Source organism: Amphiura filiformis, chromosome 19, assembly GCF_039555335.1.
Source record: "Amphiura filiformis chromosome 19, Afil_fr2py, whole genome shotgun sequence".
In the NCBI taxonomy this organism is placed as follows: domain Eukaryota; kingdom Metazoa; phylum Echinodermata; class Ophiuroidea; order Amphilepidida; family Amphiuridae; genus Amphiura; species Amphiura filiformis.
In genome coordinates, this window is record NC_092646.1 from 57518784 (window position 1) to 57530995 (window position 12212).

Sequence of the window (12212 nt, forward strand, 5' to 3'; positions counted from 1 at the left end):
TTATGTCAATTTTTACGTTTCCCGCGGTAAGTCATGATAAACAGTTAGCGGCCATAGGATCGGGATTGGCTGACATGTTTTGCATTTACTTGCGATTACTCTGCCCCGAGATGACGAATTGATTTCTAGTTTCAAAGCATCGGACGTAATCTATTATAAATCGGTGTTCACTGAAGAGGATATTTTCAAAGAAGAAAGCAAAATAAAGTCTGAAGCAGACAAGTCTGGAATCGGCGGGTTTGGTTTGATTTTGCATGTAATGAAATTGGCCAGTGACGATTGTAGATCGTTGCTCACAGACACAGCCACTCTTGCACGATTAAAAAACGAAGCATATAATTTGATGATAACTGATATGGGTTTCCCATGCGATGTGCTTTTGGCGCACTATCTTAACATACCATTTATCTACCTGACGGCTTCACGCGAATACCCCATCTTTAGAAAGAGTGTCTACGGTTATCCAGCAGAGCTGTCGTACATTCCAGAAAGCTTCTTTGGTGCAACTGATAAAATGACTTTTATGCAACGAGTTCACAATGTATTCCAACATTTCCTGTTTTCTCACGTCCTTCCACCAATTCTCTTGCGAGATTTTATTCAGATACAGAAAGACTTTGACATAAATCCGGAACTTCTTTACCGTGTATGATGGGCAAAGCAGTGCTGTGGTTAGGCTATTCGGACTTGTCTTTAGATTATCCACAACCAACTATGCCGAATTATGTTCCTGTCGGTGGGTTGGCCTTAAGTGATGCTAAAGCACTTGACGCAGTAAGTAAGATCATTTTGTCTTTCGTGGTGCCTTTCGATGCCAGTGCTTTTTAACTAAACTGAGCTCAAAAAGAAACTTATAATTTTTTACAACGCGTGAATCACAAGGTCATATCTTATACTGTCAATCAAAATGAATCAAAATTACACACAGGATTACTTTAATACTCTACTCAAAACACATGTCAATAACCAAGCAGTTGTCCAACTGACACAACAGCAAAATGCACTGTCATGGGACAGCTTCCTGGACTTCCTCCACTTTCACAGCCCAACATTTGGCACCCAGCACAAAAAATCTGTGAGAATGCACACAAGATCCTTGCACAGATGATAAAACGGTGCTGCTTTCTGCTTTTCATACACTTTTTCATGAAACAGGGCTGGGCTGTGAATGTGTTCCAGGAAGCAGTTCCATGTCAGTGCATTTTGCTGTTGTGTCAGTTGGATAACTGCTTGGTTACTGACATGTGTTAAGAGTAGAGTATTGAAGAAAACCTGTGTGTAATTTTGGTAGAATTTGATAGACAGGATTTCAAGATATGACCTTGTGAAAAATTATAAGTTTCTTTTTGAGCTCAGTTTATTTATATAGCCCGAACACCGTTTAGGGTATTTTTAGTGATGTGAACAGTGTCTTTAACATCTTTAAGCTAGCCATCCGTCTGCCCGTCATTTTAGACGGGGAGTTTGCTACAGGGACGGGCAAAAATTAATGCCTTTGGCAACTGAGAGGATATTGTCCTTTTTAGTAGACCAGATTTGCAAAACAAGGCCATAAAAACACATTATTTGAACTCTTTGAATCCCCATGGGCTGCCAGGATGGACTGAAGAAGTCAATATTTTAAAGGTCAAATTAGGTCAAACGATTTTGTTCAAATGACGGACAAACCTCAATTTCTAACTAAGACCCTGGATGTGAATCATAATCCTGCAAATGGATTGATCAGAGTAGCAGATGGTAAAATATGATTAGATCTAATGTTAGGTAAAATAGCCATAATTCCCAATGACAGGAATGTTTTTCTGCATGCATATCAATTCTTTTTGGCCTGAAAGGTCAGTGTCTGTGTCTGCTTACAACATCCATGACTTTCAGAACGATCCTCTGTGTATTGATGTATAAGTTCTGTTTAAGTTAACTCGAAAGTTTATTTTCACAAGTAATGATTTTCAGGGGAGAAATGGTGAGGCAACTTTCAAGGGGGAAACTTGTTTTAAAAAATGACCTTTACAAAAAAAAGGCCCTCAAAATCTTAAATATCAGGGTAGCCAGCATCCCACAAGAGGGGGCAAGACGTCGATCGGGGGCCTGCCTAAGCCACTTGATGGCATAAAAAAGACAAGTTAAGTACAAGTAGGATTTCTATTTTTTTTTATCTATGTAGGCCCTACGTGAAAAGGATTCAGCCCATCGCTTATTACTAAACCGCGCAGCCCGAGAACCGCGAAAGCCGAGAACCGCTCTCGTAGACACTGTATTTGAAGAGCTTTGTTGCAAACCCCTTACATCCACTTTTGACTTTTTGAGAAAAACAGCTTTTTTTAATTGCGCAAGTATATACTTGTTCGATTTGATTCAATTTGGGATTGGATAAAGTGTTGATGAATAGAAACTAAAAGAATAGGTTTGGGACAATTTTTCAAGGCTTCCTATTTATTTTATTATTTATTTTATATCGCACCTTTTGTGGATGTAAGGGGTTTTGCAACAAAATAAATTTACGCCTTGTATAGAAAGCACGTTTGCGACCAAGTTTGCGCCCATTTTTATGCACTAAATTATGTAACTTGACTAATGCTTTGAAAATCAAAAAGAAAAATTGAAATATCTCATTTACTTTTTTAATTATGAATTTTTAATGAAATTCGGGAAAATGGCATTTTTTGGGTATTTCCGAAGCTACACCTTTTGTTAATTAAAATGATTTTTTCAAACATAGTGACCCAAAAACAGCTCCTTTTGGTTTTAATAGGTAAAGAACATTCCAGGCTACCATTATACATCAACAAATTTAAAACAAAACAATTCTATATTCATTTTAAGTTCAGATTTCCGGAAATTCCCTAAGATTTCCCAAACGGGAAATATGCGATAACTCCGGAAGGGAAGGTAGTATGAAGGTCAAACAACCACCAAAATGTGCATTTTTACCAACACTATAATATTATGCCAATAACTCAATTTGACTCAAAGTGGATGTAAGGGGTTTTGAAACAAAGCTCTTCATTTATTGAATGCAAACTTTGCATAATCTGCATATTCTTAGAGGAATTGTCGACCGTGAGATATATGCTTTGGAAATGCCATTGTGAAAAATGCCCGGGAAAATACTTATTGTGAGTCCATCGGGGAGTCCATGTGTAAAATTAATAAAAAATAATAAAATGGAGGGACCAAATTGTAACAGTATAAATCGCGAAACTCGCTGGAAAAACTCGAAAAATTATACGGAAAATTATTATCAATATGTACGAAGGTCATTCAATACCTCCAATCTTATAACTTTGGCTCTGGTAGCTTCTTCAAACTTGGCATGTCACCTACACTTGCTTGCAAATGTAGCCTATAATATTATTGACACCTTTTACAGATTTTGTGTAGGTGACCTCAGAACTAAAAATAAGATTTCTTATTATTATTGTTGTTGTTTTTAGTGTAATTATATTATCATTCGATTAGCATCATTATCATCACTGTGAATCCACAGGAGCTGGAAGAATTTGTACAGGGTTCGAATGACCACGGAGTTATTGTTTTTACGCTTGGGAGTAAAATTGGTACTTTTGGCAATTCACAAATGACGGCAATCTTCGCTAAAGTATTCAGCAGATTGCCGCAGCGAGTTATTTGGCGACATGATGGTGACCAACCTACCAATCTAGGAAATAATACCAAAATTATGAAATGGATTCCACAAAATGACTTATTAGGTAAGATTATGAAACGAGACGCTGATATCAGTGGCGTAGATTTCTTCAAGAGGAAATGAATTTGGAGAAAACCTTCTGACAATAAAATACTATGCTGAGCCATCAGCCTGGGTGGCTCACGCTCCAGTAATTTCAGATGATTGAGCTCAGTAACACATCAAAGAATGACTTCCAATTCATGAATACAAATAGATAATCAGCTTATCGGATTAAAAGCTTAGAGGGAAGGTCTTGCTGCTCAGCGAGTGTTTGTAATTATCAGAAGGTTTTCTCCAAATTCATTCTCTAATGTGTTGACATTGGGGGGGGGGGGGGTAAATTTTCTTGAAGTAATGTTAATCCAGCCCCTTGTGGCGACAAAATAAGTTTATGGTACAAATGCGCGCAACGCGAAAAAATTTGCCATATTGAAGCAAAACTGGTGAAATATGGTTTAAAAGTGGAATAAATTCGCGCAAAGTGCCCAAATTTTGGCACTTTGGAGGCTAAAATGGTCAAATATGAGCATAAATTGGTCAGAAACCCACATACAGGTATCGACATTGGGGGTGGGGATGAGTGTATAATAATAATTTTTTTTGTTGATTTATAAAGCGCCTTTCTCCAGATCTTAGAGGACTCAAAGCGCTGTAATTTCGCTGCAATGGTGAATCATCACAATCAGATCGCATCAACTAGGTTGCTGCCGAATGGCGCACACCTATCCGCATTTAGATTGTAACATCCAGTGCAGCTCCCCAAATTCCATTGGATGAAGGAAGTTTTTGATAACCAAACAACTAATCACCGATTTTTGCGATACAAGAGGAAACCGGAGATCCCGGAGAAAACCAGCGAGAGCGAGCATGGAATCGGGATAAACCAAGTGCACACGAGTCCTTGGGCTGCGCCGCGGCTTGAACCCGGGACCTCAGTGGTACAAAGCGAGGGAACTACTGCTGCGCTAACTCGCCCTCCCATGTATGTATGGACCATCACCCCTGGCAAATATTGGGGAAATATCCTGTTGACTGATTGACTCTCTTCCTTCTCCTCCTTTCCATCCCTCTCTCTCTCTCTCCGTCTTCCCCCCCCCTCTATCCTTTCTCTCTCATTTTGCCCTGCACTTGGAGGGGCGGGTCTAAATCTTCGGATTTTGACAGGGAAATTGCCACCACCCGTCACTGCGTCACTGCCAGGGAGCTCATAAAGGACGCGCCATTTAATTATTATCAGGGGGAGGGACAATTTTAAATACATTTATATCTTCTTTTTCTTTTTAGGTGATTCTAAGACTCGCCTATTTATAGGACACTGAGGTCTGAACGGTGTTTACGAAGCTCTGTACCATGAGGTTCCCATGATATCAATTCCATTCGTAGGGCATGATACGTGGGATACTGCTGCACGAGTTGTATCAAAGGGAATGGGTTTACAGCTGGATTCAAAGATGATTACAGAGGAAAATTTGTATGAAGCGATATCTGTAGTTTTAAGCAACAAAAGGTAAGGAAATAATGATATAAAATTGGATGGTTTGAACCCAATACACAAATTTATTGGTCGAGCTATGAGTTTTAAAATATTGGACGAGACGAAGTCGAGTCCAATATTTTTAAACTCATAGCGAGACCAATAAATTTTGTATTGGGTGAAAAAACCATCCAATTTTATCATTATTATGTTTTCAGAATCTTTTGGTAAAAAACATTTGGACTTTTGGTCAAAATGTGATTTTTGGTCAAAATGTGATTTTTGGTCAAATGTGGGTTTTGGTCAAAAATGTAATTTTTGGTCAAAAATGTGATAAAAATTGTCAGTCGGGGGGGGGGGGGGCAAAATAAAAATATCGGGGAAAAGCCGAAAAAAGGTATTATCGGTAGGTATAGCCGCCGTTTTATTTCAAATGATCATCTGAATGTATGGTCACTGACCTCAAGGGCAAGGGGCAGCCTATTTATTTAATAATCACACAAAGAGGTACTTTATTGCAAACATTCTGCAGTAGCATCAGCAGATAGACAATGTCTGCTTGTTCTCTGTTGACACAGGGCAATCTTTTAATAGTGAACGGCTCCTTTCAGAGCCACCACTTATTTACTTTTATCTGTTGACAAGGGGCGGTTTTCAGTGAACGGCTCTTTTCAGAGCCACCATTTTTACATTAGCAGATAAGCGAGGTCTATACTTGTTCTCTGTTGACAAGGGTCAGTCTTCAGTGAACGGCTCTTTTCAGAGCCACCAACCTTTTTTATATTAGCAGATAGGCGAGGTCTGCTTGGACAATCTTCAGTGAACGCACCTTTTCAGAGCCACCGTTTATTTACTTTTATCTATTGACAAGGGCGGTCTTCAGTGTACGGCTCTTTTCAGAGCCACCAAAAACTTTTACATAAGCAGATAAGCGAGGTCTGCTAGTTCACTGTTTACAGGGGCGGTCTTCAGTGAACGGCTCTTTTCAGAGCCATCGATAGGCAAGGGGCGACCTACAATTGTCTTATACTTAGGTACTTTGTCCTGAAGAAGTCAGACAAAAGCTTCACAGTTGTTAACTAGTCCGACGGCGAACCCGCTAAAACTAATTGTTATGAACTTTCGTCGTAAAAGCCCATCCCACAATATGTAGACCTATTCTGTTCTTATAAGGTAAAGTTAAATCGAATTCTGGAAATAAAATTTGCAACTTACATGCGACAGTTGCGTCCGGTAACTCCGAACTTCATCAGGCATCTGATTGGTCACGTGACAAACGACGGGGAAGATCCTGCAAAGCCTGGTCCCAAGCATGCGGCAGTTGAAAGCGGAGTCCCCCTTTTTTGTTGATGGCTGGCTGCTCCACTCTCTCCCAAATGGCTTCCCTGACACCCCGCTCGAACCACTTTTCTTCTTTGTCAAGGATCACAACCTCCTCTGGCTTAAAGAAGTGTTCCGTTGTTTTGCAGTGATTGAAAACTGCAGAGTTCTGAGCTTCGCTGGAGCTAGGTCTCCGATGTTGGTTTATCCTAGCCCTGAGAGACTGTTTGGTTTCTCCTACGTAGGCTTCACCACAGTCAGTAGCCGCACAGGTTATGCCATAAACCAAATTACTCTGCTTGTCCTTGGGGGGAGGGGGGTTATCCTTAACGTGGACTAACTTCCCCCCCTGATGATGTTGGTGGGTTTATAAGACGTTGCGATCCCAAAGGACTTAAGAGTATTCTTGATCCTTTCTGACAAGCCAGATATGTAGGGTATTGTTACCTGGGTACCCGTGCCCGTTTCTGCGTATTGATTCTGTGTGTGGTCTTTGGTCTTTTTTAGCTTTGGTGAAGGCCCAGTTGGGGTAGCCACAGCAACCCAGGGATTTCTGAATGTGATTTTGTTCTCCAGGAAGGTCCTCTTGGTCGCTGATAATGGTACTAGCCCGATGTTGCAGGGATCTGATCACCCCGAGTTTATGTATTAGGTCCGTATGAGTTGATTTCTTGTAAACCGTGGACTTGAGTGATCCGTCCTCGTGAATGTGAACTTGACAGTCCAAGAAAGCTAGCTTGTTATCAACGCACTCCTCCTGGGTAAACTTGATGTTTTGGTCTACCTCGTTGATGAATTTGTAAAAAGAGGCAGCCTCATTCCTATCAATAACAACAAACGTATCATCGACGTAGCGCAGCCACAGTTTAGGAGGGTTTCCAGGATATTTGTCTAGCACGATCTGCTCAAAATTCTCCATGTAGATGTTAACAACAATAGGTGAGACAGCTGAACCCATGGCACAGCCATATTGTTGAATGAAGAATTTGTTGTTATATGAGAAATACGTAGTCTTGAGACAGATGGTTAAGAGTTCAATGATTTGGTCCACCGATAAATTCGTTCGGTCACCTAGAGAGGGAGGGGGGACTCCACTTTCAACTGCCGCACGCTTGGGACCAGGCTTTGCAGGATCTTCCCCCGTCGTTTGTCACGTGACCAATCAGATGCCTGATGAAGTTCGGAGTTACCGGACACAACTGTCGCATGTAAGTTGCAAATTTTATTTCCAGAATTCGATTTAACTTTACCTTATATGTTATTTACTGGATGACTAATCTACACCAAGATATTCTGTTCTTAGTTTTAAGGTTTACAGTTTCCCCACATTTTTCTAGTCAAGGGTGTGCGCTTTGGAGTTGATATCATACATGATACTAGTACATGGAGCATGTGTGGCCGAGTGGATAAGGCGCCTGACTCATAATCCATAGGTTGCGAGTTCGAGCCCTGCTCGTGCCTACTGGGGGATGGGGTTGGGTTGGATTGGATGTTTGTATAGTTGTTTGTTTCAATGTTGCAATATTGGCGCTGATTAAGCTGCTGCCTGCAAATTGCATTGTGTCTGTTTAGGTGTGTTTAATGTACAATTCTAGCAATTTGACCTGCGGGTCACCATTAGAGTTTGAAATAAAAAAAAAAACCTTCCCCACATGGCTGTGTTTTTTCACTCATTTTAGGTACCAGGAGAAAGTATCCCACTACTCGGCGATTCTTCGTGACCTACCACCAGCAAAGGAGAGAGCTGTCTTCTGGATTGAACATGTGCTCAAATTTGGTGACGACCATCTACGTCCCTACGTGTTTGAACTGAATCTCATACAGTATTACCTGATTGATGTATGGGTGTTTTTGATACTATTAGCAGCCGTGGTTATATATATTTTGAGATATATGTGTGGACTTTGTTGTTGTGTATGTAAAAAAAGCTTTAAAAGAAATACTCTTTCTCGGCATTCTAAAAATGACTGAATATCAGAAATGTAAACTGAAGGTAGAAATTCTAAGATTAAACTTAAGATATATGATTATAAGATATAAGATTGAGCATAAAATTTCCGCCTTGTCTGGTGTATCCAAGCAGAAACAAAGGGCCAGATTTACCTTTTTGGCCCCAAACTCACCGCGAGGATGTCCCGATATTGTTAGGTCATGTCCGTGCAAAACGCGCGAAAAGAATTCAATTTCAGAGTATCTTAGTCCAAAATGAAGGTGAATTTTGCTAAAGGGCCAGTGCGTACGTAGCGCAAAAAACTACTTCATCAATAGTGATATCAGCAGAAGATAGCTACTTTATCATTGCAAAACCGATATCAGTATGAGATAGCTACTTCGTCAATACCCTTACAGGGTGTATCAAAATGATTGGTACCCATCAGCTTTGTTATCTAATGAAACACCAACTTCTTCTAAATTCAACTAAACAACTACAATAGTTTTATGACCTTTTAATATACAGGGTGTAACAATAAAATTTGTACAATTTTGAAAATAGAATGACACAAGTATGCCGCTTATTTTTTGGTTTTATATTTATATGTCTATCAAGATAATTTCTTTAGCCACCAGATAAGCTTTGGTCCAATAAAATCGATGGTATACAAGTGAAGATATGGCCAATTATGTAACCTAGTCTTAAAACCGCTTGGGCCACTTTTGTCTAAGTGTTACAAAAGTGACTGAATAGAGTTGAACCATGGACCAGTTTGACAGTGCTCTTAGGTAGTTTTAAACAATAAGATATTCGAAGTGTTAGAAATGATTACATAATCCTTGAGTTTTTTAACGTCACAAAATATAAGCACTGACATGATAACCCTTAGGAATCATGGCTGCAGCTTAGCAACTTCAACCCCAAGTCATGCACGTTGGAAGAGCGTATTTTTATGGTTGTGACTTTCGGTAGCACACATGCAGTCAAGCAGAAACCATAAGATTGTTTATAGCTCATTTTCCAAACTCACATTTATCATCAAGGTATACAATTACAATAAACTGTGAGAAGTATGTAGAATTTGTTAACAGAAATGCTGGAAATAGTGGTCGCCCAAGAACAGCTAGAAGCCCAGCTAGCTGAACTTAATTTCAACATGTTATTGTTTTGTACTTATAGATGCAAAAACTGTTCTTAGTTTTATCAATGATATCTCAGGGATATGATTAATTAATGCACTTTATATTAATTTGAAAGATATTTCATGACTTCATTTATATATTTTAAAGAAATATCATATTATTATTAAGTTCATGTTAATTATATGAAGAAACACCACTTATAATTCTTTTGTGTCATTTCTTTAATGCACAATAAGCATATCTACGCGGTTCAAACTTGATATGCGCAAACATGGCAAAAGTGGCCCAACACGTTTTCTGGACAATTTAATTAATCGGACATAACTTTTGAACCCAAGCTGGTAAAGAAACCAACTAAACGTCTTCTTTTAGCCAAGATATTACTGATTAAAGTGCATATAACATTTGTGCCATAACTCTTTTAGTTTTTTCCTGAGAAGTCAAAATTCAATTGTACAAATTTTATTGTTACACCCTGTACATCTTTAACAATGAATGGAAAGATTATTTGACAATCAAGGACGTTCCATGTATGGAAACTTATCTCTTAGATGAAATTGATTTTCATGGTGCTCAAATTCAAGATTCGCTAAAATACACTTCCTTTAGAAAGTAAAATTAGCAGATGGTGACGTCATATGTTTGCATATTCATGACATGACGTCATTGATTTGCATATTCATGAGGTGATGTCATAAATTTGCATATTCATGAGGTGATGTCATAAATTTGCATATTCATGAGGTGATGTCATAAATTTGCATATTCAGATTCAGATTCAGATTTTATTTTCCATGACAAAATCAATATACAGTTCATTAAATTTGTCAATAAGACGGAAGGATGGCCATAACAGAGCAAAGCTCGAAGGAACTATGACCACCCCTTTGGATAAATAAATAGATAATTACAATACAATAGACGGTGCAAAGACAGAGACACCAGGGATGTGAGGACAAGACATGACAAGACAGGTGAGACAGACATATATGCTGGCACTCAAGGCATATGATAAAAGGTTTAAAGGAACCCAGCTCCCGGACCATCAAGCAAGGCAGAAAAAGTGGCCAAAAATAGAAGCAACGAGCTGAAAACCGGTTGGCTGCACGATGTGAAATGCTCTGATCGAAAACAATTTAGGAGGTCCGGAAGAGGAGTCTACAAAATGTATACGAATATATAACTACATAGGAAAATATAACTTGAGATAAGTTTGGTAGCCTAATGATAATTTGACAGTAAATTTTGTTTATACATAGATTTAAATATTTTAATAGAAACTGAGTTACGAATAGAGGCTGGTATATCATTCCATAAAATAGGACCCTGCCTTCTGATTGTATTTCTTGCAAGATCAAAGACAAAATTATGAGGACGATACGAATCAGCAGACCTGGTCCCATAATTATGGAGTGAATTGACTGTGACAAAATAATCAGCAAAGTTAACCGGCAATAAATTATTCTTATACTTATATATACATAAAAACAGCTTTGGATGATTTATGAATGTCATAAACAGTGAGTGAATTAAGCCTGGCAAATAACAGCATAAAGGAGGCGAGTGTTCAAGGAAATGAGAATTTGTACATAATCGCATACTTTTGTTTACGATAAATTGAATCTAAAACGCAATTATTAAGATCAGCCTAAATTAAATTACAATATTTTGAGAAAAATGCTGATTTTGCCATTGAAGTGTACAGAGATTTTTGGAAATGTACACCTCTTTTAAAACGGCTGTAGCTCAAAAGTAAGGTCCGGCACCCCCTGGTTTTTTTACTGATTTATTATCTACACATATTAATGAACAAAATAAGTCAATTAAAAAAAATTTGATCGAATGGTTTAGTTACGACGGTAAACCCTTAATAAGTGTCGCCTCCTAGAAATATCCTAGATAACCAGCTTTGGATAAATAAATAGATAATTACAATACAATAGACGGTGCAAAGACAGAGACACCAGGGATGTGAGGACAAGACATGACAAGACAGGTGAGACAGACATATATGCTGGCACTCAAGGCATATGATAAAAGGTTTAAAGGAACCCAGCTCCCGGACCATCAAGCAAGGCAGAAAAAGTGGCCAAAAATAGAAGCAACGAGCTGAAAACCGGTTGGCTGCACGATGTGAAATGCTCTGATCGAAAACAATTTAGGAGGTCCGGAAGAGGAGTCTACAAAATGTATACGAATATATAACTACATAGGAAAATATAACTTGAGATAAGTTTGGTAGCCTAATGATAATTTGACAGTAAATTGTGTTTATACATAGATTTAAATATTTTAATAGAAACTGAGTTACGAATAGAGGCTGGTATATCATTCCATAAAATAGGACCCTGCCTTCTGATTGTATTTCTTGCAAGATCAAAGACAAAATTATGAGGACGATACGAATCAGCAGACCTGGTCCCATAATTATGGAGTGAATTGACTGTGACAAAATAATCAGCAAAGTTAACCGGCAATAAATTATTCTTATACTTATATATACATAAAAACAGCTTTGGATGATTTATGAATGTCATAAACAGTGAGTGAATTAAGCCTGGCAAATAACAGCATAAAGGAGGCGAGTGTTCAAGGAAATGAGAATTTGTACATAATCGCATACTTTTGTTTACGATAAATTGAATCTAAAACGCA

At 38.5% G+C, this 12212-nt stretch overlaps 1 protein-coding gene across 1 annotated transcript; it reads left to right on the forward strand.

Annotated features, from left to right (window-relative positions):
- The first annotated feature begins 344 nt into the window (after window positions 1-344).
- LOC140141649 (UDP-glucuronosyltransferase 2C1-like) lies at window positions 345-9415 on the forward strand. Its single transcript, XM_072163560.1, has 5 exons — window positions 345-774; window positions 3488-3710; window positions 5009-5195; window positions 8162-8354; window positions 9305-9415. Exons 1-5 carry the CDS (start codon window positions 649-651, stop codon window positions 9413-9415), a joined length of 840 nt encoding a protein of 279 aa, XP_072019661.1. The 5' UTR covers window positions 345-648.
- The last annotated feature ends 2797 nt before the right edge of the window (window positions 9416-12212 follow it).

Coding starts and splice junctions, on each gene's coding strand:
- LOC140141649 (XM_072163560.1), top strand. CDS start 649: ATGATGGGCAAAGCAGTGCTGTGGTTAGGCTATTCGGACTTGTCTTTA. Junction 775..3,487: donor ATGCTAAAGCACTTGACGCA/GTAAGTAAGATC, acceptor GTGAATCCACAG/GAGCTGGAAGAATTTGTACA. Junction 5,196..8,161: donor GTAGTTTTAAGCAACAAAAG/GTAAGGAAATAA, acceptor CACTCATTTTAG/GTACCAGGAGAAAGTATCCC.